Below are 27232 nucleotides of genomic sequence, written 5' to 3'. Positions count from 1 at the left end.
ATCTTTGGCTGCAGTCTTTGTTGTGGACTTAGTAAAATCTGTGACAATGATATTCTAATGCACTGCTTTGATGTTAAAATCGCAGACACATCACAAAGCCTGAGCGCTGATTTGATACGAGTATGTCATTAGTACTTAAGACAAATTCAGCTCAGACGGAAAGCCGGGACCTTCTAAAAGCAGTAAAGCCTCTGCAGAGATATGAGTTATTTAAAAATTTAAAAAAAAAAAGTGAAAATCAGCCAGTCTGAACAGCGCGAGTCTTCATTTCACTGCCTTTGCTTGGACGTCACTTTATGTGATAGGATGATGCCTCCTCGCTGGCTGCAATGCCAGTAAAAGAAAGCCACAGGGATGAATAGATGAGGGCAACTTGGCTGAACATTGCTGTCTTCAATAGGGCTCTTTTTTTTTTTTTTTTTTTCTAAATGGGCTCTTTAAACAAACACATTTAAGCTGCGGAGCAGACGCTGGCCTGCCTGAGGAGCCTTTAGCTTCGCACTGTTTGGTTCTCGGTGTACTGAGACCCACAAGGCTCACTCACATCACCGGGCTGTAATTTCCAGTAAATGTCTCATTATTTATTACAATAGGAATTTATCACAGGGCACTGGGTTAAAAGGCTGATATGAACAATGATGTTTGTCATTAACCTTTTTTTTTTTTTACCTTTAGTTTCTTTAAATACATGGAAATGCTTGAAAATTCTTGAAAGTTGGATATTTTGATTTATATATGTGTTAATTGTGTGTTAATTTAAACCACTGAAAAATCCACCAGCATTTGACAGCTTTCTTTATGCTGATCATGTTCATTAGATAAGTGAGAAACTTTGGCAGGACTTGCACATGACTTTGTCATTTGTCACTGTCCTGCAGATTCGTAGTCCACGTGGCCGATCAGTGTAACACTTTTGTCTTTTTGACAACAGCAGTTTCTATAAGAAGAGCTCATTAATCAATGATGGATGTCCTGAACAACCTGGATGAGATGAGAATGGATACAAAATAGATCAAAGGCAGAGTTACCGCAGAATGAATTTAAAGAACAGGGAGTGGGTGCTGATTGGCTCGGAGAGCGTAGGCAGAAAGTTCGCTGGACAAGAGTAGTGATGCTGAAATTGAGAATGAGGTGATTCTGACAGTGTGGGAAATCAGAAGTGTGGGAGAAAATAGAGCTTCAGGAATAGCCTGAATCACCAGGAGGAATAGAGGCAGAATGTAAGAGATCACATCTACCCAACTGAACGTAAAAGCTTCATTTTGGGAGGTTTTAAAACTGCAAAACAGGAGACACGGACAAGCACACAGAGGAGAAACAAAAGTAAAACAATAAGTACATGACAGGACAATGAATTAAAAGTTAGGACAGGATAGAAAATAAAGGAGCAAGCTGACATTTTGTGTTGAATGTCGAGGTGTCTGGGTCTGAGCCTGCCTGTGTACAAAGAAAAACTGAGGTTAGATGAAGAACACCAACATTGTCCTGAAGGTAAATGGTGTGCCCTGAATGTACAGCAACATGCTGGTATTTGTGGTTTTGGAGTGAACTACAGGCTGGATAGCTGTGGAAGCTGGGGCAGCATTATTCACAATATTTCTTTTTTGTGTGTGTTTATTTTGTTTTTATGTATTACCCTTTTTTCTTTTTTTTTTTACTGTGAAACAAAACAATCGTTATTATAACGGTTTCATTCAGATTTAGTCATTTATCCATTGCTAAATTGGCCACTGCCATTGGTCAGTTTCATCTTATTTGAAGAAGTCCTGCTGATGCATTGATGTATCCCATGTTCAGACAGATACAGATGACACTATGGAAATACATTATGTCCTTGGCTCATAATGTAGCTTACATCATTATTTTGGAGACAGGAATATAATGATGCTGACCCGGTTGTTTCACTGTGTATGTGAAGAGAATTTTTATAATTCACAGAGAAACAGCATGTATTAGGACACATTGGGTTAAAAAGTAAAAACATAAATAAATAAAGATAATGATAAAACAGTGACTTGGTATAGTGCAGTAGTAGTAATACCTTGTCTTTTTAAAGGACAAGAAATTTTCATTACTGATGTTCCAGCTCCTCAGTAGGAGGGATGACTAACTCGGTGCCCTAACCTTCACTTGCCTACAACCATCTAAACTCCTCTGCCTGCTACTTGTTTTACATTTTTTACATTTATCTTGTGCATGTCTGTATGTTAAGTCTAGCGCATTAAGATTACCTTAATGTCTTCATGTCATAGACTCAACAAGGTTGTGGAAACATTCCTCAGAGACTTTGATTCATGTTGACATGATAACATCTGTTGCAGATTTGTTGGCCCTACATTTATGATCCAAATCTCCCAGCATCACATCCCAAAGGTGCTCTACTGAAGTGATATCTGGTGGCAGTGGAGGCCATTTTAAAGCAGTGATCTCACTGTCACGTTCAAGAAACTAGTTTGAGCTGATTTGAGCTTTGTGACAGAGGCAGTCACTGAAAGACGACTAAGGAAGACAATACTCAGGCAGGCTGTAATCTTAAACAATACTGAGTTGGTACTAAGAGGCCGTGTTCCAGGAAAACATCCCACACATCATTATACCACCTCCAGCATAAACTGTTGACACAAGGAAGGATGGATCTATTCTTTCATGTTGTTGATTCTAACATAAAGAAAAAAAAATCAGACTCATGAGACCTGGCACCAGTTCCAGTCTGTTGTCAAGTTTCGGTGAGCCTCTATGAACTGTAGCATCAGTTTTTTGTTCTCAGCGGAAAGGAGCGACCTGGTGTCTTCTGCTGCTGTACCCCATTCGCAGGTTTTCCAGTTTATACCACCCAAATCTTATATTTTTTATAGTTAAAACAAAAAATAGCTGCACATTTTCTTATATGGACAGCTTTAAAAAATGTTTATCATCTTAAAAAAAATACCTCCAAATATGAAATGATTATAAATGTTGTTTGAAATTCATTTTCTTTTAATTAAATCCCCTTAACCCTCTCCAGGCAGACGTTGCAGATTTGCAACAGTTAAGACCTAACTACCTGATTATCCCACATACATATTTTATGAGTTTTTTTTACTCAGAAGTACCACTGCAGGACTTGGTTGTGCATTAGCAGCAAAAAAATTAATTCGGGCCTGAGAGGGTTAAAACATAAGAGGGGAGGGGTCTTCACCTGAATTACATAATAACAAAATGCTAAAAGTTGAGTGTTGGAGGGCCTTTTAACCTGCCAGTGAACCACTGTCACCTACACAGAATTATCCCCATTAGCAGTAATTAGGAGTAAAGGTGACGTGGTCTGAGAAATCTCATCCTGCAGTGACAGCGAGCCCTCTGAGAGGCTTGTTGATGTGCTGTGACCCCGAGGAGAAACATCAGCATTTCACACTGACAGAGAGTGTCTTTGTTGTTGTAGTATCTTGTCGTACCAGTCTGCAGTGTCAGCGAACAATCAGCTTGCGGGCAGCCATCGGCAGCAGCTAATGGAGTCTCTCCTCATCTGCTTCACCTGGAGGTCAAAGGAAAGCACCAAGTGTATGGGCCTCGTTCTTGTGAGAGCAAATTAACAAATTCATCCTGCAGCTTTGTGGTTCCAGCGTCTCTATTGTCCATATCGACGAGGCTGCTCGGTGTTGCGTTTTGCTCTTGCCAGGGATTAAAGTATCAAAGCAAACTTGCAAATCATGGCTCACCCTCGCAGCTTAGTCATCGTGCTGTGAAACCGGACGCGTCTGTGGGCAGATCTGCTGGAGTGTTAGAACTTCTGACTGCTGTCCCAGCAAGGGGTGTCGTTCTTCAGTTAAATCCTTCAGTGACCTCTCATCGCCACTCACCCTATGAAGCTGTCAGTTGATTAGAAATCGTTGCTTTCTATTGGTCTGCAGTGTGTTCCTATGGTAACATCAACAGAGGGAGCCACATCTTCTAATTTGGTTGAATGATGCTGGCAGAATGCTGCCTTATGAAGAATACATTGCAATATGAAAATAAATCCACTTTATAGGTTCACATGGGTTTCATAATTTAAACTGTTTGCATCCTTAGTTGTGATAAATCAGTCAAGATGCAAGAGGTTTTGGATGAAAATAGTCTTTCACTATGGTAGTAGTATTGCTAGCTCACATTTCCTGTTTGTAGTTTAATGCACCAGTAACAGGAGAGCTTAATGAACAATAACAATTAGCTTAAAATGCTAAAACGAATCAAAACATAATGAATGCTAAATGCAAGCAGAAGTCTTGTTTATTTGTATAGCTACTTTAAACTAGCCAGTTTTAAGGGCTCTATATAAGGACACTGACACAATTTAATATATCAACATGACTAAAAATGGAAATAGATGATAACTAAAAATCACAGTATCTATAAGGGTCTCATCTATATCAGATAGCATGATGTCATCATTTTCCCTAGCAACCACCTAGCAATGGGCTAAAATGACTCAGTTTTTGCATTTATCCAGTTCCAAGAACAGGTCAACCAATATCGTAGCATGGGCATGTATTCGTTTATTAAATTATGCACATAAATTACATGTAAAAAAAAATACCTCAGACATTCCAACATTCACTCAGAGGTGAACTGAAGAAGCTTCTCGGATGAGAGAGGAAACATCTTCAAGAAACTTAAAGAAGTCCAAACGCTTTTGTTTCCAAGACCACTCAGAAGAGAGATTAAGCTGACGTACGTGTGCCAGTAATTTAAACACAATTATTACTCTCAAATGACATAAATCAAATATAAAAAAAGGATATTGTGTTTATGAAATGGTGATATCAAAAACCATCAACCATATCCCTGTGTAACTCCTAATGAACCACAACATTTGAATCAAAAAGAAGCAATTAGACCGTCTGAAAGTTCATTGTTCACTTCCTGAAGTAACAACCAACATCTGTAATTTAATGTAAATATCCAGAGAGCCTGTCTTCTCCTTGATAATAGTAGTATATATGCTGTGGTTTTTGGTGTTAAAACTGTGGGAGCTTAATTAGAATATAACGTTTATTAACTCTACGTTGAACCATTGTTATTGCTATTGAAAACGTGATATGCAGCTTTTAGTTCTTATGACGCACCACAAAAAGATCACCTGTGTGAAAGAGTTCATGATCTCAGAATAGGTAGAATCACTGTGAGGAGAGAAAATAACTCTTGACATTTTCTGAAAATGTCACAGATGATTTGTAGAAAAGAGAAAAATGTGGTTGAATACAAACTGATTCAGTTCAGCTCACTCTTTTTTTCAAAATTATACTAATATCATTTGGTACAAAAAAAAGGATATAAATGGATAAATCAGATCAGCTGAAAACAGATAATATGTCTGTGATTGTTGTGTGCAATATAATATTTGAGTGCTTCTTCCTGTGATCACAGATGGTCTAGACTTAATATCACACTGATTGCATTATTGATATTCAAGTGGAATAATTTCAGAGCTTCTCTTTAATGTATTAAATTACTTGTTTCATTCAAACTCCTCTGCATCTTAACAGTACTTTGTTTTTTCTTAATGCTGTTCTTTTTGCAGCATGGTATCTTAAGCTGGCAGTGATTTACATTAGTCTTTTCATGGAAAACACGTGACAGATCGCAAAGAGGAAGGCAAAGTTCTGCAAACTCGGGGGATGCACTGAAGATCCCGGCGGATGGTGGAGTCACTGAGATCCTCCTATTAATAGAGCTCTGAGATATCTAATTTGCACTGAAACAAAGGGGAATTAAAAGCTTAACACCACCTCTAAAATGAGTAATGTACATAATATAACAAATATGATAGTTCCCATTTTTATGCTCATTTAGTAAGTAAGTGTTTTTTTTATTTTATTTTAAATGTTAATGTTTAAAATGTCATTTTGTTTTTACATACTGTACGTTTAGCTCCTGTCTAGACCTTTCTAAAAGCCCTGCCCTGGATTGGTCACCTAGTACTACATAAACAATACATTGGTTACCAATCATGTGAGTAGAGCTGTCAGTTGCTAACAAAATGCCAGACCTCAGCCTAACACATTAGACGAGAACGCAGGGAAGCTGACCGCTGTCCCTGTGTCATTCATTCCCATTCACTCAAAGACTTTTGATAAAATGATCTGCACGAATATAAAACAATATTTTGCTCATCATCCATGTAAAGATTTTGTAACTCATACTATAGTCAAGCTGACTGTGATCAACATCAGTGCAACAGAGATCTCAGCATCTCCATAGACTCCCTGTGCAGCTATAGGAATTTTGCCATATGTAACTTTTGCACATTAACTAAAATATAAACTCTAGGCTGAGCTCTCCAAAATGGGACAGCAGCCTCTGTTGTAGTGGCTTGTTTCTAGCTAAACATGACATGACTCTGACATGCTGCTGCTGTTTTAAATCTTTGAATTTAAAGTGTTGATTGTTTCTCTGTTAATAAGTGAGATAAAACCTAACTTTTAATTTGTGGTGTACTTTTGGGGGAGACACATAATATCAAAAATTTAAATGCACAAAAAAAATGTAAGGAAGTGTTTTCAATTTTCTTGCGTTTCGCTTGTTTTATGTCCTCTATGTATAAGTGCGTTAGTGTTTACTTTCAATCCATGTCCAAATACTGTTTCTATTCAGTCAAAAAAATAGAGAAAAATGATGTCCAATTTACGGACATTGTTCCCAAGTTCTGTAATGCACTGTATAAAATGGTGTTAGCCATCCTAGCGCAACTTGCATACAGCAAGCTTATGACCCAGCAGTTCCCTTTAATCGAGAACTTTGCAGAAAAAAGGGGAGATCTCCCTTTTAATGGGAATAAACCTCCAGCAAAACCAGCCTGAGGGAGGGGAGCCATCTCCCTCACCAGGTTGTGGTGAGGAGAGAACGAAGGGAGGAAAGACGAGCGCAGAGAAACAACGAATAAAATCTTGAGGCTTTAATTTTAAACTTCACCCAACAGACATTTGTGACCTCTTTCTTATTCTAACTTTTGCTCTTGCATTGATGCACAAGTGGGTTGCCTGTCTCTATAAAGGGACTGCCCCACATATAGTGGAGAATGCAGTACAGTAAATCTCTCTGACTCAAAGAGGTTTTCCAGATCAGGTCTGGATGCAATCCAAACAGGATGTCTTCAAACCAGATGGCTGAATGTCTGCCAGCAGTTTCGATCAAGTCGTTTACCTCATTCGACCTTTCGGGCCTCCATAACCTTTCTTCAGATTTGTTACATTAAAAAAATTTTTTTAAAGGTTTTCCATCTTCTCTTTCAGGACAAAGGACTCTCCACCACAGGAGTGATGTCTTAGAGACCGTAGTGCTCGTCAACCCTTCAGAAGGCACTGTTTTATCAGAGGTAAGAGCAGCATGTTCTGAATTGCTGTTCTTTGCTGGTTTACGTTTATTGATGTGAGAAAAGGAGATGCTTATAGTGAGTTCATCTGTGTTTAGCAGTCCTATTTTACCTAATTATTTTACCTAACTTTCCTTTATAACTATGGGGGGGTGGCTGTAGCTCAGGTGGCAGAGCAGGTCAGCCACTAATCAGAAGGTCGGTGGTTCGATCCCAGGCTGCCTCCTGGCTGCATGTCAAATATCCTTAGGCAAGATACTAACCTAAGCCTACTGGTGGCGCCAGTGTCCGGCAGCCTCGCCTCTGTCAGTGCACCCCAGGGCAGCTATGGCTACTGTTACGATTCGATGTTGTCAGTGTTTTGTTTTAGGCATGACTGTTATGTGTTTCCTGTTTTACTTTGAAGGTCTGTCTTATCTCAGTGTGTTCAGTTTACGCTTCCTTGTCTCGTCAGTTCTGATTTGCCCCAGCTGTGTTTCCCTCCTGTTGTCCATTCCCTGATTGCTCCCTCTATGTATTTAAGCCCTGTGTTTCAGTTTGTCATGGTCATGATTTCCCCCTGTGTTGTAAATAGTTTGTTGTATATAGATGTAAATAGTTGTCTATACTGTTTTTACTCGGTAGCTGTAGGGGTGAGAAGCCATTTTTCTTTGGGAACCTTTTCTCCTGTTTTTTGGTTAGGGAGGCAGGTAAGACACCTGTAATTTTTGTTTGGGGTTTTCTGTGAAGGTAAGCCAGCTGCATTTAATTTCTAGAGTTTTTGTTTGTTGTTTTGGCCATGCTCACCCTGATGCCTGCTACCTTTTGGGACTCAATAAACTGACTGGCTGTTGTGAAATCCATGGTAGCTGTTTTTTGTTGGTTCGTCCTCCTTAAGAGCAGGGAGTGGGGGGGCATTTTTCCTTATTTTTATTTTCCTTATGTCGCACGCCGGTTCCCTGGGCTGGGGTGTAACATAAATGGGGTCTCGTCCATTCGCTGGAGGGTCCGAGGGAGGGACCGCTTCAGCCTTCCGTCTGGCTTCGCTGGAGGGTCCGAGGGAGGGACCGCTTCAGCCTTCGTCTGTCTTCGCTGAAGGGTCCGAGGGGCCTGTCCGGCCTTCGTCCGTCTTCGCTGGAGGGTCCGAGGGACCGCTTCAGCCTTCCGTCTGTCTTCGCTGGAGGGTCCGAGGGACCGCTTCAGCCTTCGTCTGTCTTCGCTGGAGGGTCCGAGGGGCCTGTCCGGCCTTCGTCCGTCTTCGCTGGAGGGTCCGAGGGACCGCTTCAGCCTTCCGTCTGTCTTCGCTGGAGGGTCCGAGGGACCGCTTCAGCCTTCGTCTGTCTTCGCTGGAGGGTCGCTGGGGCAAATCAGAACTGACGAGACAACGAAGCGTAATCTGAACACACTGAGATAAGACAGACCTTCAAAGTAAAACAGGAAACACATAACAGTCACGCCTAAAACAAAACACTGACAACATCGAATCGTAACACTACAATGTAGCTTGCTATCGCCAGTGTGTGAATGGGTGAATGACTGAATGTAGTGTGAAGCGCTTTGGGGTCCTTAGGGACTAGAAAAGCGCTATACAAATGCAGGCCATTTACCATTTTATGGAAAACCTCTTTGAGGATAAGGACATTCATGAACTTTTTAACTTCTTCTGGTTTAGGTTTTAGCTGTTACTATTCCTTCCATAGTTTATCAGAACCATAGGTGATGTAAAATATGGATGTACCCACTGTGATTTCACCGACTAGTTTGGCTGCCCCATGTTTTTGGAGGCAGAAGTTACTATATATGGACGAGAAGATGAAGCCCTAAGCTACCAGCCAGTGCAAGCAAACTTAGTTAGCAGTCAGCATCTATGAAGCCACATTATTTGTCTGATAATTCCATTAAAAGGGCTCCAAAAATGCACAAAACAGAGTTCCAGTTCAGCGACACCATTTAGCAGAGATGACGCTTAGCAGACACACAATCAGCGACATTTGCATTTGTGCTTGTTCTGCTGACACGTGTCAATATGATCACTCCCCTTACTCCGCTTAAAAAAAAATTTCAACCTTGCCAGTTTTTTATTGCAGTAAAGTCGGACATTTTAACATGGGAGTCTTTGGGGATTAGCTATGTTCTGGAACCAGCGTCACATTTTGTGTTCAGCTCCAGAGGTTTCTGCTTTCATTGTGCTCAGATGGTTTTCAGACATGTTTGAGCAGATGTATGTTAACAACTATGTTGAAATTAAACTATGCTAACAGATGGAGATTGTTTTCTTCTTAAAAGTCCTTTTTTAAATGGCAGACCTTTCCACAGATGTTAAGCCATATTACATGTTTACCCAAATGTAGTGTGGAATTGGCGAGGTTATGACTGCTTTAGAGTTCCCAATTGGTAGAATAAGTACAAAGGTTCTGGGGCAAAGCTAAAGCATAGTGGTGAGGCCACGAATACACTTAATTCAAATTCTTTATTCCATGTCATTTTCCTCAGTTACGTTCATCTCTTTATTGCACACAAATTTGAGTTGTTTCTATGACTTTCTATGACACAAAATAAATTATTTCAGTTGCTTAAATCAAGTATTCGGCATTATCTTTTTGTCCCTTTTGAAAGGAAAGAAGCGTGAAAAAAATCAGGCCATTAATGTTTAATCTTGTTAACCTTGACACAGTTTAAGTGAATCTTTATTTATCACTAATGCAGGTATTTCTCTATCTATCTTGGCTGTGTTGGCTCCCCTTTAACTGTCCTCTGTCCCTCTCTGTCCTTTGTTCCTCTGTGTGTGTCCCAGATCCAGTCTTTAGTCACAGACTCAGCAGGACACAAGCTTCTGGTCTTGAGTGGGCAGAGCTCAGATCACGGTGCCCTCCTCCTTCAAACTGGTGTTTTCACCTCCCAGACCTTTTCACGTGTCTTTACTGATCCTGGGGTAAGCCATCTACTGTTCTTTGGTAATAATGAAACGAATAACAACATTCAGATTTTGCATTCACAGTTATGTGTGTGGTTAAAAACTGTTTACTCTCAAAGGACAAATGCAAATTTTTATCAGTTGTAAAATGACTACAAAGACAAACAATATGTATAACTGTATATTTCACAAAAGATGATGAGAATTGAAAGTATTCCTGTCCCAACTTTCTAAACGTTCAGTTTTTAAAAAAGATCAAAGCTCGCAAAATTAAATTAAACAAATAAATATGTTAATTAAGTGAGATAGAAGGGTGTTGCACAGAGTTCAGAGAGGAGTTCAGACAGGCTCTGGGTAGTAGGGACGAGTTACCAGATGACTGGGAAAACACAGCTGTAGAGGTGAAGAAGGTGTTTGATGTGTATGATCTTCTGGACAGAGGAAGAAGACTTGGTGGTGGAATGAGGAAGTAAGTTTAAGGAAAAGATTAGCAAAAAAACAAAACAAAGTCGGATAGTTAGGGAGATGAAGAAAGTAGTGAGACTAGGTGTAAAGAAGTGACAAAAAGAAAGGCTTGTAGTGAGTTGTATGTTAGGCTGTACAGTAAGGAAGAGGAAAAGGATGTGCAGCAAGTTAGGGTGATGGAGACAGAAGGACTAGAGGTCTAGTGAAAGCAGACGATAGGGTGCCAAGAGAAGAACTGTGGTACTGGATGGGTGGAAACGAGTGTCAGGGGTGATTTGTGACAGACGGATAGCAGCAAGAGTGAGAGGGGAGGTTTATTGAGATGATAGTGGGACCTGCTATGAAGCATGGTGTGGAGATGGTGACACTGAAGAAAAGACAGGAGGCCAAGCTGGATGTGGCAGTTGAAAATCTTAAGATATTCATTGGGTAGTACCTGGATGAACAAGATTAGAAATGAGAGAGACGTTTCAGATTGAGCGGCTTGGAGACAAAGTTAGAGACACAAGGCTGCGGTAATTTGGACATGTGCAGACAAAGGATGTTGAAGATGAAGTTTACAGGTAGAAGGAAAAGAGGAAGACCTTAGAGCTTCATGGATGTAGTGAAGGAGGACATGCAGTGTGACAGGACACCCGTAAAGGGAACAGCCGAAAGAAGAGGAAGAAGAAATAAGTCAATCGATTATTAAATAAAAAGCACTATAAATAAATAAAGTCGTCTATTAATTTATATTTAAAAAATCTGTATAATTTACTTCTATATTTATTTGCCTTTGTTTTATCATAAGTTCACTTTAATTATAAAGTATTTTATAATGTATTTGTTTGCTAATTATTTACCCTTCACTTTGTTTCCTGTTTGCTTCCTTAGATGTTTATTTATTTCTTTTTACACTTTTTGCATTTCTGCATTATGGAAATGAGGGCTTGTCATTCAAAGTGTGCCATGGTGTCACCTTTGTTGATCAATGCCAGGCTCACAGCAGAAATGACTTCCTTTAGTCGGGAGATTGCTGAAGAGCTGCGGCGCTTAGCTAATCTAGCTGAAAATAGTGCAGTCAGTCAGGACTATTTACTTTTTCGTGTGGATGCTCTGACTTACCGTCTGTTTCAATTAGCAGCATACATGCACACACAGCTGAACCTTCAGTTTTAAATAATTTTAAGCAAGTCATTGTCTAAGCATCTCATTACAACACAAAAATAATACAAAATCAAATTAAAAACTGAAATCCCCAATTGCCTATTTTTATTTTCTGTATTATTTATTTATTTATTTAGGCAGTTTTGGTGGTTCGTTTAGTTGAAATATCATTTTTGTCATTTCTTCCCTTGACATAAGAGTTTATGTTGTTTCTATGCGTATGATCACTGACTCAGACATGTCTGGGTGTGCCTTTCTTGCAGGTCAGTGAATTGCTGGGCACATCAGCCCCCAAGCAGCAGGCTACACTTACTGTGTCCTGCCGCGGGGAGGTGGGCTGGAGCTCCCTGGGACAGCAGCAGACCCTGCGGGAGTTCTTTGAATACAAACTAAACCCTGAACCTGTTCTGCCCAAGATGGAGGGTGTCACAGAGTTCACAGAGTACGTCTCTGAAACCGTCGATGTCCCTTCACCTTTTGACCTCCTGGAGCCTCCCACTTCTGGAGGCTTCCTGAAACTTTCCAAGCCATGCTGCTACATCTTTCCGGGCGGAAGAGGAGACTCTGCTCTCTTTGCTGTGAATGGCTTCAACATCTTAGTGGATGGAGGCTCCGATCGAAAGTCCTGCTTCTGGAAGCTGGTCCGCCACTTAGACCGCATCGACTCAATACTCCTCACACACATCGGCGCTGACAATCTCCCGGGCATCAATGGGCTTCTTCAAAGGAAGATAGCAGAACAGGAAGAGGAGCAGTCACAAGGCTCCACCAACTATAGTGACTGGATGAAGAACCTGATTTCTCCTGAACTAGGTGTTGTGTTCTTCAACGTGCCAGAGAAGCTTCGCATGCCAGAATCTAATCTTAAAGTGAAACGTAGCATCGAAGAGGCCTCGCTTACTTTGCAGTACCTTAACAAACTCGGCGTCAAGCCGGAGCCTCTCTTTCGAGTTGTCAGCAACACCATTGAGCCCATTACACTTTTCCACAAGATGGGAGTGGGCCGGTTAGACATGTACATTCTCAACCCCGTCAAAGACAGTAAAGAGATGCAATTTTTAATGCAGAAGTGGGCTGGCAACAGCAAGGCCAAAACTGGCATTGTGCTGCCCAACGGGAAAGAAGGAGAAATATCTGTGCCCTACCTGACTTCAGTCACAGCCTTAGTTGTATGGCTTCCTGCCAGCCCTACAGAAAAGATTGTTAGGGTGCTGTTCCCCGGGAATGCGCCACAAAACAAGATCCTAGAGGGGCTTGAAAAATTAAAGCACCTTGACTTCTTGCGCTATCCTGTTGCCACACAAAAGGACATTGCCTCAGGAGCTCCTCCCTCTGTTATAAAACAAACCAAGTTAAAACAAAGAACGGATAGCAAAGAGAGTCTCAAATCCTCTCCGAAGACCACTGCAAAGGCCCCAAAGAAAGAAGTCGAGGGGCAGGATGATGTGTCAGCCACCACAGAGGCAAAGAGTGACTCTGTGAAAGAAAACATATCAGAGAAAAAAGAGGAGAAAAAGCCCACTAAGACTATAAAATCTAAAACTGAAGTGCCAGAGAAGAAAAAAATCATGAAAGAAAAATCACTGAAAAAACATTCCAAGGAAAGAGTGTCAAAGATGGATGAGAAAAAGGACAAGGAAAAAAAGGAGATCAAGAAAGTGAAGAAGGATGACTCTGCCAAAAAAGATGACAAGAAGGATGCAAAGTTCAAGGATGACAAGAAGAAGGACTCATCCAAACCTGAGCTAAGAAAAATTACTAAGCCTGACCTGAAACCACTTACACCAGAGGTAAGGAAGACATTACATAAAGCTAAAGTGTCAAGTAAAGCCAAAACTGGCAAAAGCAAAACGGTGAAGGTTGAACCCGCTGAACCCAAAGCAGAGGAGTCCAAACCTGAAGTTATACAACCTGAACCGGTAGAAAATGGAGCTGTTGAGGGAACATCTGTTCCCTCCACACCTGAAGACCTCACCAAGGAGTTTGAAGAACTTAAAAAGACTCAAGTTAAAACGGTTTCAGCAGAGCTGGTGGACAGCAATAAGGTCTCTTCTGAGCCGCAAGCAGGAACGGAAGAGAAAAGAAAACACGAAGAAGTGTCTGAAATCCCACCTGGAACAAAGTCCCCTGAAAAGGAAGCACCAGCCGCAGAACTCAAAGCTGAAGCTAAAGACGAAGACAAGGAAGTGACTCAGGAGCGAGAACTAGAAGACGCTCAAAGGTTTGAAGATGAGGGAGCACAAACTCAGGATGAGGATGAGGAAGAAGAGGAAGAGCCCCCAGCTGCTGTAAAGAAAATACAGGAGGAGGTGGAAGAAGACATGGGAATAGGAGAGGAGGAAGATGAGTCAAAATGGAAGGAGGCAAAAGATGAAGCATTTGATAGAAAACACGAGCTAGAGGAAATGGAGAAGTCAGAAACTCTCTTAGCCAAGGTTGTGACTAAAGAGGAGCAACAGATGATTCCATCAAGGGAAGAGGAGGAGGCAGTGGAGAAGGCTGAACTGGAGGAGGTGGAAGATTTAGATGTAATAGCTGATGAAGAGATCAAACCTGAACATATGGATGAAAGCAAAACCACAGAAATTCTGACTGAGGTCAAAGTGGAAGAAGAAGAAGAAGAAGAGGAGGAAGGCTACCTATCACATGTTGGAGGGGCTACTGCTCCTATAACCTCAGTAGCTCAAGGTGCTGCTGCAGCTGAACCCATGTCCTACATCCAAGATGAAACTATTCCTGGTTACTCTGAAACAGAACAGACTATCTCTGATGAGGAGATTCACGAGGAGGCAGAGGAGAGAATACCACATCTTCAGTATGACGTCGGTGCCTACGACATCTCTGTTCCAGATCAGACGGGTTCATTTGTAAACATCCACGGCATGAGGGAGATACAAGCTGCAGCCATGACAGAGAAAGGTTTTATTCCAGGTGTGCAAGAGCAAGTATCGGTGTTCACCAACATCATCACTGCTCCTCTGGCAGAAGAAGAGCATGTATCTTCTGCAACATCCATAACAGAGTACGACAAAATATCCTCCTTTCCTACATCTATCGCTGAAGATCAGTCGGTGGCATCCGTTGCAGCACCTCAATCTGAAGAGCCGCCTAAAACTCCAGGTCCCCTGTCCACTCCGCCTGACTCTACTCAAGGCAAAGAGCAGCCACTTTCTGCAGGAACTCTTTCACCACCTTCTTTGGAAGAAGACAAACAGTCCAAGTCTCCATCTGATGATCTACAACTTCCTGTTGCAGAAGTGCAAATGGCAGCTAAGGTTGTAGATACTCAGGAAGAGGAAGAGGAGGAGGAGGAGGAGGAAGAAGACCAAACTCCTAATGTTGAAATTTCACTTGAAAAACTCCAAGAGGGCTACGCTTCAACCCAATTGTTGCAGGGTAAAGAGAAAGACATTGAAAAAGTTGCTAGCTCGGGGTCACCTGAAAAGTCTCTACAAGACCTCAAACCTGACCATCTACCAGTTGAAGAGGAAAATATTGACGCAGTTACACCTAAAGACATTTCATCTGTTGTGCCTACTAGACCTTTCGGATCCGACTCAGTGACTTCAGAGAGCGAAGAGCGTTGCTTCAGTCCAGATGATGTCACTGTGAAAATGGCCTCTCCTCCGCAGTCTGGACCCTCAAGCGCAGCTCACTCTCCACTTCGTCAGTCACCAGTGGAAGACAAGATGAAGCTCCCTGATTTGGAGCTGCAAAAGCAAGAGGAATTTGGCGATATAGTGACCACAACTGAGGACAAAAAAGGCGCAAAAGATGATGCAAAAACTGAGACAGAGGTTGATCAACAGAAAGCAGATCAGCATGAAGTAGAATCTGCAAAATCTTTGGACAAATTATCTGAAAAAGACATGAAAGAGGCTCCAGTGATCAAAGACCAAGAAAAAGACGCTTCATTCGCGCCAAAAGATGAAGGAAAACAGGCAGAAACTTTACCTGTTGTTGCACAACCTGTAACAGATGTACAACTACCAGTTTTAGGGAGCAGTTCACTGGAATCTGACGACAGGCTCACAGAGAAAGAACCTAAAGTGCCTGAAACAGGTAAATTTCCAGACAGGGAGAGTCGTTTCCTGGACGATGATGATGATGATGATAACAAGAAAGATGATGACGATCATGATGATAAACCTGCAGTTAAAACCATCAAGGCAGAATGGGAAATGGAAAATGACGATACTTTACATGCTGAACAAATCAAGGAAGAACAGAAGCAGGAATCTGTCATTCAGGAAGACATTTCAGCCATTAAATCTGTCACAGATGAGAACACACAGAAAGAGGCAGTGATAGATGATACTTCTGATGCTAGACCTGTCAAAGAGGAAGTGGCTAAGGACACATTGACTGTTGATATTAAAGATGAATACAAGGAGCCAGAAAAAGACTACACCCCAGTGGCCCAAGAAGTAGAGGTAGAAACTGATGCTCCTGAGGACAAAAAACTTACAGATGAACAGAAACAGAAAGACGAAACACAAAAAGATGATTTTGACCTCAAAACCACAGGTGAGGTTAAGGAGACACAGGTTAAAAAGGAGGATGTGTCTGATAGCAAGATTTTGATGGAGGAGAAGGAAGAGACAGAAAAGAGTGACACCCTTCATAGTAGCACTTTTAAGATTCAAGAAAAAGAAGTCAAAGAAATCCACCTTTCAGATATCAAGCCTGAGAAGGAAGACATGGGGAAAGAGGGAAAGGAAGAAGATCTCCCTTTCATGGAGAAGAAAAAGGAGACTGAAACATTAGATACTAGTCAAGTCTTCAAAGATAATAAAGAGGAAAAAGAGATGGATAAGATAGATTCTTCTGCTGCCAAGCCCTTTACTGTTGAGCAGAAAGAGGAGAAAAAAGAGATTTTTGACATTACTGTTCCTAAAGTCAGCAAAGAAGAAGAAGACAGTATTAGCAAAAAAGATGAATCAGCCATTACTATAAAAGAAGAAAAGGGGCAAGAGATTAGTATGGATATTACACCAAGCCTTACCAAGTCAGAAGAAAAGGATGCAACAGTGTGTAAAGATGACTCTGTGGCTAAACCAGCCACAGAAAAGCTAGAGAAGGACAAAAAAGAGAGTGATGACACCACAGCTCCCAGGGAACTGGCTAAAGATATAACAACAAACATGGACGACGCTTACATCTTCACACCCACTGTAGAAGAGGAGAAGAAGGAGGGCATATGTAAAGATGAGACTCCTCCTGCTATTAAACCTACCTTGGCAGAAGAAAAAGATAAACTTACACGCATAGATGAAATTTCTGGTGTTAAACCAGCAGGTGAAGAAGAAAAGCAACAAGAGGAAAGTAAAGATGCTGCCACCATTAAACTTACCGAGATGGAAAAAGATCACCTGACCGTATCTAAAGTCGATAGTTTCTCAGCTACACCAACTGAAGCAGACACAGAGAAAACACTTCAGACCGTCGAACCAGTTGTAGAAGAAGAAAAGGAACAAGTATTGAGTAAAGACGTAACTCCTTCTGCCATACCCGCCAAGATGGAGGAAGAGGATGCAATGATGAGCAAAGAGATTCCTCCTGTCAAAACAAGCACAGAAATTGTTGTAGCTGGTGCTACACCAGCAGCGCAGGACGAAAAAGACAGAGAAAATGGTAAAGATATTTGTGCTGTGGAATCAGCCACAGAAGAAGGAAAAAGGAAGACGACACGTGAGGAGGAAATGCTGACTGTCAAACTGTCCAAGGAAGAAGAGACAATCCAGGATCATAGTGTTGCTATCGAACCCACCAAGAAAGAAGAAAAAGATACAGACGCTATTAAAGATGTAATTTCTGATGCAAAACCCTCCATAGTGCAGGAAACCAAAGACACAGCTGGTGTCAAGTCCCTCACAGACGAGGTAAAGGAGGCTGAACTTAGAGATGCTCCATCAGATGTAAAACTCATCCAGGAAGAGGCAAAAGAAATACCAAAGGAGGAAACTTGTGATAAAGATATTAAAAAAGAGGATGAACAGATTATTTCTGAAGGGGCACCCATAAAGGAGATGAAGGAAAAAGACACTGATGATACCAACTTTCAACCCACTGAGGATGACAAAGTTGTGGAAAAAAGTGACATTTCTGAGAAACAAAAAATAAAGCAGGAGCCTAAAGAGCAGGAGAAGAGTGATACTGATGACCACAAAGCTATTTTGGAAGATTTGAAGGATAAAGAAACTGTTAAGGGTGATGCAACAAAAGAGAAAGAAGCCGACACCACTGACGAGCAACACACAGATGCAAAAAAAACAGAACCATCTAAAGTTGAAACCATTAAGGATGAAACAATCGATACGGTCAAACATCACATTTGTGATGCAGAATCTATCAAACAGGAACCGGGGAAGGAGGTGTACACTCCAACAGTTTCTAAAGAAGAGAAGGAAATAAAAGATGATTCCCCTCTTGAGCCAGAATCTAGGAAAGATGATGGAAAACTAGTAGGTCTTTCACAGACCCAGCCCTTGGAAGAGGAGAAGACTAAGAAAGATTATGTTTTTGATATTAGTGATAAACATGGAGTGACCTCTGATAAGCTTCCTGAAGCAGATAAGGATATTTTTGGAGCTGCATCAGTCGAAAAGCAGCCAGACTCTTTGGCAGCAACGTCAGTAAAAGATGACGTTTGTAAATCTCCTGACCAAATTTTAAAGGATACAAAAGAAAAAGATATAGAATCAGGGGTCATTATTGGTGTTGAAGACAAGATGGGAAAAGAAAAAGATGATACACATGTTGCGGAACTGAGCAAAGAACAGAAAATGGAAAAAGAGCAAGAAAAAGAATACACATACGAATCTGAAGGCATCACAGAAGAAAAGAAAGAGACAGCAGAGGACGAAACGATGATTAAAGAAAAGGATTCTGCCAGCGTAAAGACCGATGAGCTCTCAGAGAAGGAAAAACAAGATGTCTCTGATGCAGACCACACCAAAGAGGAGAAATGGGAGAAAGAGGAATTACAGGAGAAGGACATGGACAAAACCATTAAGCAACCTGCTCTGGTGCTCTCTGGAGAGGAAGTATCGGCATCCAAGTTAGAGTACAAACCTGCATTTGTGGTTCAGTCATCTGATGAAGACAGAGAAGATGAAGAGGATGAAGACATTTGTATGGGAGGAGCAGGTTCCAGACCTTTGTCAGTGGAGCCTAGAAAATCTGACCATGACATCTCTTCTGCAGGTTTGCCTTTAACCCAAACAGTACAGATGGGTGATCAAACAAAATCACCTACATCTCAACAGCCCACAGTGATTATACCTACACTTACAATGCAGGAACCCTCTATGGATGAGGACTTCAAAGAGTTTGGGAAAGAGGAGTCCATGCTTTTCCTTGAAGCAGACAAAAATATTGCAAAAATAGAAGCTACACCTGCACCACTCGCCAAGCCCGAGCCATCCTTTGATATTCCCACATCAAAGGAGACAACCTCTGCCAAAACAGAACCAGTGTCAGACTCATCTGAGAAAAAGCCAGCACTGTCAGCAATATCAAGCACAGACAGCCAACCTATGAGCTACACACTTTCAAGTACTGAAAGCCAATCTAGCGTGGAGGAAATGCCACATCAAGAGAAACAGATGCCAGCTGAGGTGAGCTCAGGAATCCAGAGTGCTCCAGAGAAGACAAAACTGGATGAGAAACCAGTAAAAGAAACAGAGAGAGAGATGGAAGGAGAACGAGAGGTGGCGTCTCCGGGATTATCACAACCTTGTTCGTATTTTATGCTGGACAAAGATTCTGAACATGTCAGACGCACGGCTGGCCCAGCAAAAGTGGAAAGTGAAAAACTGAGCACAGAGGAGACTGTCAGTGGAAGGCTTGAAGACGAGAAGCACAGCTTTGGCGCCTCTAAGTACGATCCATATGAAAAACCTATTCCAGGAGATCACGATTTGGACTCACAAGAAGTTTCTCTTGGTTTTGATCATGCTTCTGACATCTGTATTGATGATAACAGAAGATCAAGCCAGGCGGAAGCTGGAGGAGCCATGTTCCTCCTGGATGAGCAGTACAAAGAAGAACCTCTCTCATTCAGCAGAGTCGACTACAGCCCAGTTTCCCTCACAGAGAGCGAGCGAAGCAGCCACCACAGTCGAAGTGACTCCCCAAGATATGAAGACCGTGAGAAAGGCCAAGAGGAAGAGAGTGAGAGAGAAGAAAGGGCAGACACACCATATGTTGACAAAAGCTTTTCAGCTTTAGAGGTGCAAGACAACAAAATGTCTCAAGCTGCTGAGGCCTATTCTTTCACTCCAAAAGAAGACAAACCAGAGAGGTCAGAAAAAGAGAAAGATGACATAAAGGAAGGTGCTGCAGCAGCCTTTCAAACACAGGCACCAGTAGAAAGTGATTTAGAGTCCAGCAGTGCTGCTCTTCAATCAGCAGGCGTAAGACAAGAAATACCCTCTCCCTCATGGAGCCAGACAGATCTTGGTGAACAAGCATCAGGTACTACTTCACCTTTTGGAGAATTCAGAGAAAAGGAAGCAACAGAAAAAGACAAAGAAAAATCTGAGGAGTCACTCAAAGACAAAACTGACTCCTGCGACCATAGAGAGGGATCTCCATCTGGTCGGTACTCGCCTGCAGAAAAAGACATTTTACCTCAGCAGCCATCGGTGTTAGAGAGAGAGGATGCATCGAGTGATTCAAGGAGTCCCTCTTCGGCCACATTTATAGGACATGAAATTGATGATAATGTTTTGGCATCTGATTATAGCGAAGTTAGCAGTTCTGCTACATCTAAATCCTTAAGTTGTGCTGAAGGAAAAGAGAGCCTGATAGACAAAAGATTACTTGTTGAGGGAGAGGATTTTAACGTTGATGATGACGAAGATGAAGATGAGGAGGAGGAGGAGGATGAAGAAGAGGAAGAGTCAAGTGACATAGATATGGAAAAAGGTGCGAGAGAACAGTCTGAGAAGGAAATGTGCAGACGTAGCTCTGGTGACAGTGCTGGGTTAGCAGAGGTAGAGGACTCAAATAAAAAGTCACAGGTCCCTGACTCAACTAAAGAGGAGACTGTATGTAAGATGACACCTGATGATGCCTCAGCTTTTAAAGCCGTGGATAAAGAAGTCCAGGATGTAAGTAAAAAAGCACCTGAACCAAAACCAATTAAAGAGGAGGCCACTGCTAGAGATACAAGCACATCCAAACCTCCTGAAGCAGCAAGTAAAGATGAAGGCAGAACAACTTCATCAACAGACACGTGTGCGCAGAAAATAGATGAAAGCTCTGTTGCTCCAACAGTTACACCCAAACATACTGAAGAAATAAAATTAGAGGATACTGACAAAAAGCATTTGTCCCCTGAGCCATCCACAAAGAGGAGGTTGTCGTCAGCAGAGGGTGTTTCTTCATCTGATGTACTAGAATCAAAAAAAGGAGTTGAAGATAAAGAGTCTCCATCACCAGAGTCAAGTCTTTCATCAAAGGAAACCTGTCATCCGACATCCACGAGTAGCTTAACTGGCAGCTCTTTGGCAACAGACCAAACTGATTCTATGTCAAAGCCTACGTCCAGTCCATCCTCACCGCTAACAGGTAGCTATGCTGATATTGGACATAGTAGGTATGAGAGTTACTACAGTGAAGAGAATGGAGTAGCATTGAAGGATGACAGGAAAGACACCCTTGTGCTCTCAGATGCCTCCCAGCAAAGTGAGGATAAGTATTTAAGCCAAAGAGATGTCCAAGAAGGAAGTCAAGATGTGAGGCGTACTTCTGGTATCACAGAAAAACACGAGGACTCTACCTCATCACCTTGCCCATACACAAGCTTAACATACTCCGCTTCGACGTACTCCTCAACATCGTACAGTTATTCATATTCAGGGTCTACCCATCTGAGCCAAAAGCTGGGAGGCAAAGATGAACCTTATAAATTATCAACCTCTGAAGTATCTTTGGCCAAAGAGGAACCATCAACTGCGGCAGCGTCAACAAGTTCCTGCTTTGGAGGGTTTCAAAGAGACGAGTACATGGAGGTAATGACAAAACCTGAAACAAAAGAGTCCTTGCCCAGTCAGTTTGCAGAGAGCAAACCATCATCTCCAGGCTTGTCTACTACTGCCAAGCAGCCAGAAGATCAAAGTAGTTCTGTAAAGCCAGACGCAAAATCTTCTACTGACAGCTTTCATATGCTTGAACCTGTGTTAAAAGCATCCACAACAGCACCATTTTTACAAACTACAGGAGACGTTAAGGAGAGTTCATCCACATCAGAAGCACGCTTTGATGTCTCTCCCCTCCAAAGGGCTGACTCTTCTGACAAACAGTCCCAAGAGAAGGAACCTGATACCCTTGAAATGGAGGATGGCACCCTACCGTGTCGTATCGAATGTCAAAAAATCCAAGTAGCTGAGCAAAAACAGACTTTCTCATTAATAACTGAATCATGTGTCGCACAGAGTACAACATCCTCTGAAGAAACAAAGACAGTCGCCATTACCTCTGCAACCGCTGTGTCTAAACCTGATGCAACGGTGGAAACAGCTCAACAGGCAGCATCGGTCACTCCGGTGAGTGACACTGACACTACCAAAACCTCATGTGCCGTAACAGACCTGCCCAAATCAGAAGAGGTGAAAGAGAAACAATCGCAGGTAAAAGAAGAAAAGAGTGCTGGGGATACTGCACCACTAAAGGATGATGCCAAGGTGTCAGAAAAAGAATCAAGTGAAAAAGATGAAAAGGCAGACAAAATGAAAGACACTGAATTCAAACAGGTAATAGAAGAAAAGAAACCAGAGGAAAAGAGCATTAAAGACATCACAGAGGAGAAAAAAGTAACTTGTGATCCCAAACTGAGTGAAAAGGTAGAAGATGGGAAACAAAGGGAGGCCGAAATAGCGGAGGAGAAAAGCTTATTGGAGATGCCGTCTGAGAGATTAGAGGTAAGGAGAAAGAGCAGTATATCTGATTGGGAGCTTCTACAAAGGCCGGACGACTTTCCAAGTGCCCCCCCTCCAGGTTATGGTGATGATGATGAGGAAGGAATGGAGTGGATGGCAAGTGCCCACAGTACCTCAAAAGACACGTACCACACAGAAACATCCAGCAAAGGAGATGTAAAGACTGATCGCCCTTCGGATTTGAACACTGGAGCAACTTCCTCCTCTGAATCCCCGCCAGGATTCTCCTCCTGTGAATACAAACATCGCAAAGGTGAACTTTCTCCATCCTTCATCAACCCCAGCCCTCACCAGCTCTCCAGTGATGAGGGTGAAGTTGATTGTGGCAGTGGCCACTCCCAGGAAGGGGGTGAGGATGATCAAGAGCAGCACTCTGTGAAAAGGAGGTCACACAAGCAGAGGCGCCACCATGCTCAGAGTCACCATGGAGATGCCGGACAGGGACAAGGCCAGCTGCCTGGTGCAATGTCATCTGGTTTGGCTGTGACTTTAGCTGGTGAGGAGACACCACCGACATCAGTGAGCGAGTCATTGCCATCACAGTCCGACTCTGATGTCCCTCCAGAAACTGAGGAGTGTCCATCAATAACGGCAGAGGGAAATCTGGACTCAGACGAAGATGCTGAGCATCTGCCGGTGGACAAATTATCTGGAGCTGGTGGTGGCCACCATCCTTCATCACCACGGTCATCTCAGAAGACTCACGATCCCCTTCCCGCTCCGATGAAGGACCCTCTACCCCACCCACCTCACCCAGATGTGTGCATGGTGGATCCAGAGGCTCTTCTCAATGATCACAGCAGTACAGAGAAAATTCTCAAGAAGGAGCACAAGACCACCAAGGGCCTGAGAAAGGGGAAACCCAAGTCAGCCTCTCCTGCTCGAAAGGGGGAAGTCAGGAAGAGGTCTTCTACTCCAGTGAAACAGTCTAAGGACTCTGCCTCGCCGCGATCAGCCTCCCTCAGGAGGAAGGACACAGACAGAAGCTCCAGGCTCATCAAAATGTCTGAAACCCATGGTTCAAGGAGCGAGATCCTCAACCCTGGGAAAGGCTTGGTCAATGGCATCAAGAGCAGTTCAGGTGAGGTTAATCATTAACATTCGGTAACACTAAGCTTTTGGAAAACCAAATTTAATCAGGAGAGCTGTTATTATCATTATTGCCCCTAGATATTTGACCTTCACTTTACTGTGTAATGCATATTCAGAAGGAGCACTTTAAGAACTTTGCACATTTACAGCAGGTAAAATAAGCATCGAACAAGTCACCAATTTTCCAAGTAAAGAAACTTCTAAAGGTGCTATTGACATAGAATTATCACCAGACGTCAGTAACAGCCCATCCAATCCACACACGCACAGTCTTGCTAAAATGTTCTCACTTGTTTCATCTTCATCATCCTGGTAGATGGCAGCAGATTTATACCTAGAATATCTTGGCACATTTTCCCATTTATCCTTCCTTCTGTTATATGAAGCAGTACTGTATGCTAAAAAACAGATTTCACCTCCCACCTCCAGACTTCACTGTTGGTATGATGTTTTTTGGTGAAATGCAGTGACTTTTGATCTCCACATATCGTGGCATCTAAAGACTTCAGCTTTGGTCTCATCTAGCCAGACTGAATCCTTCCAGTATTTCACAGACTTGTCTAAATGTTGTTCAGCAAACTTGAAATGTGCTTTAACATGCATTAACATTTCTTCAGCAATGGAGTCTTGTGTGACTCCATTGCCATGATACAGGCCATGGCGGTTGAATACATTACTTATTGTTTTCTTTGAAACAATTGTACCTGCTGATTCCAGGTCTTTCTGTAACGCTCCACAAGTACTCCTTGGCTCTTGGACAACTCTTCAATAAGGTTAAGGTCTTGAGAGAGCTCATTATCTAATTACTGATAGATTTCAGTAGGTGTCGTGACTTTCCATGCCTTTCTGCACCTCTTTTCTTAGAAAATTTATGATTTTTTTAATACTTATTTACCTGCTGTATTACTGTTTGATGGAAATAGCTTCTGGGTCTGAAAAGTGATGCCAGTGAAAAGGTTCCTTTAACCTGTATTATTTATAATGGCCAGAAGGGGTCCATGAAACATGATGTTCATATTTTTCATTTTGTATGCCTTCATCAGAGTAAAAAGAATGATTAAGCAGGGCAAGCTTCGTCAGACCTGTAGCATCTGCTTTCAAAAAGCCAAAGTGACAAAGGCAAAAATGCTCAAATTGAGGCTTCACAGCTGAAAAATTATTGGCTATGTTTGTCTTGAATTTTAAGTCTATGGCTGTTGCACACAAAACAGTGACATCAAGGTTGATTGTATAACAATAGAACTCATTACTTACAAAGCTTTTCTAAGAAAAATCACTTCAAGCGATAACTCCTCAGGTGGTGATAACATTAGCACTTCAAACAAAATGGAGAATGTTCAGGTCCCAATCGGATAACATTTAAAAATCCAAACAAAAATAATTTCGTCATATGAATGAATTAGATAATTATCTCACTTGATGAAAGCGCTTATTCCTTTGTGCATTTTCAGGAAAGTCATTTTTAATATTTGAATTCTTATTTTGTATCCTTGATCACTTCCAGGTAATAACGCCCAGAAATCCAGTTCGACTGTCCCCCCTGGACCACCTGTCTATGTTGACCTGGCCTATGTGCCCAACCACTGCAGTGCCAAGAATGTGGACCAGGAATTCTTCAAGAGAGTGCGGGCTGCATACTACGTTGTGAGTGGGAATGACCCAAGCAGTGGAGAGCCTAGCCGTGGAGTCCTGGATGCCCTGCTGGAAGGCAAAGCTCAGTGGGGCTCCAATTTGCAGGTATTTATCCCCTCGCTGCCTTAGCTTCAGCATCTTGTTCTCTTTTGATATTTTCTCACGTTTTCTATGACTATAATATATGTACTCTATAATATATGGATAGATTACATCAGCAAGAGTTGAGGCTCGGGTGTGAAATTTATGGTTTTCAGGGTTTTTATCGTTTTTATCGTTATTTTTTAAATCGTTTTTATCATTAACTGTTTCCCTGGGTCTTTTACCATGTGTTATGAATAAATGTTCTTTTTCTGGTACCGGTACTAGTTTTATTTTGCTGTATTTACCCGCAACACCTTAAAGGCCGGCCCGTGAAAATATTGTCGGACATAAACCAGTCTGTGGCGCAAAAAAGGTTGGGGACCGCTGGATTACATATATGAAGTGCACAGCATAGATTCATTACTTTGGGAAACCATGGCAATCATGGAATCAACACTTTCTTATTAAAGAAGTTGGTAGACATCTGAGCTAAAAGGATAATAATCATAATAAGGCTGATGACTTCACTGTATCCTGCAGAGCACCTAATGTGTACATTTACTTGACCTTGTGGCCCACAGCAGCAAATATAACTAGAACGTCATTCTTGTCTCTAAAGAAAAGACAGCTATAGCTCAAGTGAGCACATTATCAATTATCAAATTGTAATAAAAAAATTAAACGTTTGCTACTTTCATTTCCGACTCCTTTCTTATATTCCTATAAGAGTAGCTTTGTGTGAGTCACAGCTCAAAGTAAACCTTATTTATCTCACACAGTTAATTGTGTGAGATAAATTCAGGGGTTAATTGGTGCAGCCCCTCAATTAACCTACTGTCTAAAAAAAGCTGTTTTACCTCATTTCCTTTTAAGCCAACTTTCTTCTGATTAGCTGCTCCTCCCAACTCACTGGACTTAAGAAACCGATTGGCGATGTCATGATAGCCATGTCCACCTTATACGCTGTCTATGGTGTGCACAACATGACCCTATTAAGGCTATTGAGCATTTAGAGCAATCTGAAGCCTGAGCTTTTGGCTCACATGGTTTATGAACTAAACATATTTAAGAAAACACACACTCGGCAACAGAGCACTTTAAAAATAACTGTGCACCTTGACGACCAAGGAATTCAGCTAAAGTTTTCCACAGTGTTTTAAAGTCTCCTGCTCTTCCTCTTGTTATCTAAGTCAGTCTTTCCGTCAGAGTGCCGTGCCATTTCTTTGACTCATGCATGTATTGTTGGTAAATCCAGTTTTGGCCTCCTGTTCTACTGCAGTCCAAAATTAATTAAGACAGTAAAAATTTTGGGTTATTTACCAAATATGTACATTTATTGCCTGATAGCGAATCTTTAAATTTACAGTTGATAAAATTTAAACAACTGCTTTCGAGCATAGTTGTAATTTAGGATAGTCCCATACACAGTGAAAGAGAGTGGCTTTTCCCTCAAACATTTGACACATGTGTTAGAAATGTTCACTGGTGCAATATAATTCCTCATCAGCAGTTTGTATGTTAACAGTTTTGTTCTAGTTTGAATAGATTAAGTATTTGGTTTTAAAGCGTCCCCGTCCCCGCTCCCTTTCATCTGTATTCTGTCACACATGTCAGTACTGGATTCACCACTATGCAGCAAACAAG

The 27232-nt window shown here is 41.8% G+C and overlaps 1 protein-coding gene across 2 annotated transcripts in view; it reads left to right on the top strand.

The window, feature by feature from the left end:
- Nucleotides 1–27232, top strand: part of map1ab (microtubule-associated protein 1Ab) — an 89585-nt gene that overhangs the window by 59579 nt on the left and 2774 nt on the right. For both annotated transcript variants that reach the window (XM_080874171.1, XM_080874172.1), the window contains exons 2-5: nt 7251–7333; nt 10104–10241; nt 12098–23861; nt 25377–25609. In XM_080874171.1, coding sequence (XP_080730297.1) covers nt 12251–23861; nt 25377–25609 — 11844 coding nt within the window. In that variant the 5' untranslated portion in view covers nt 7251–7333; nt 10104–10241; nt 12098–12250. The remainder of the gene's footprint in view (nt 1–7250; nt 7334–10103; nt 10242–12097; nt 23862–25376; nt 25610–27232) is intronic.

Source organism: Rhamphochromis sp. 'chilingali' (assembly GCF_963969265.1).
Source record: "Rhamphochromis sp. 'chilingali' genome assembly, chromosome: 2".
Taxonomy (NCBI): domain Eukaryota; kingdom Metazoa; phylum Chordata; class Actinopteri; order Cichliformes; family Cichlidae; genus Rhamphochromis; species Rhamphochromis sp. 'chilingali'.
The sequence above is the reverse complement of the archived record's forward strand: the minus strand, read 5'-3'. Positions and strand labels throughout refer to the sequence as shown.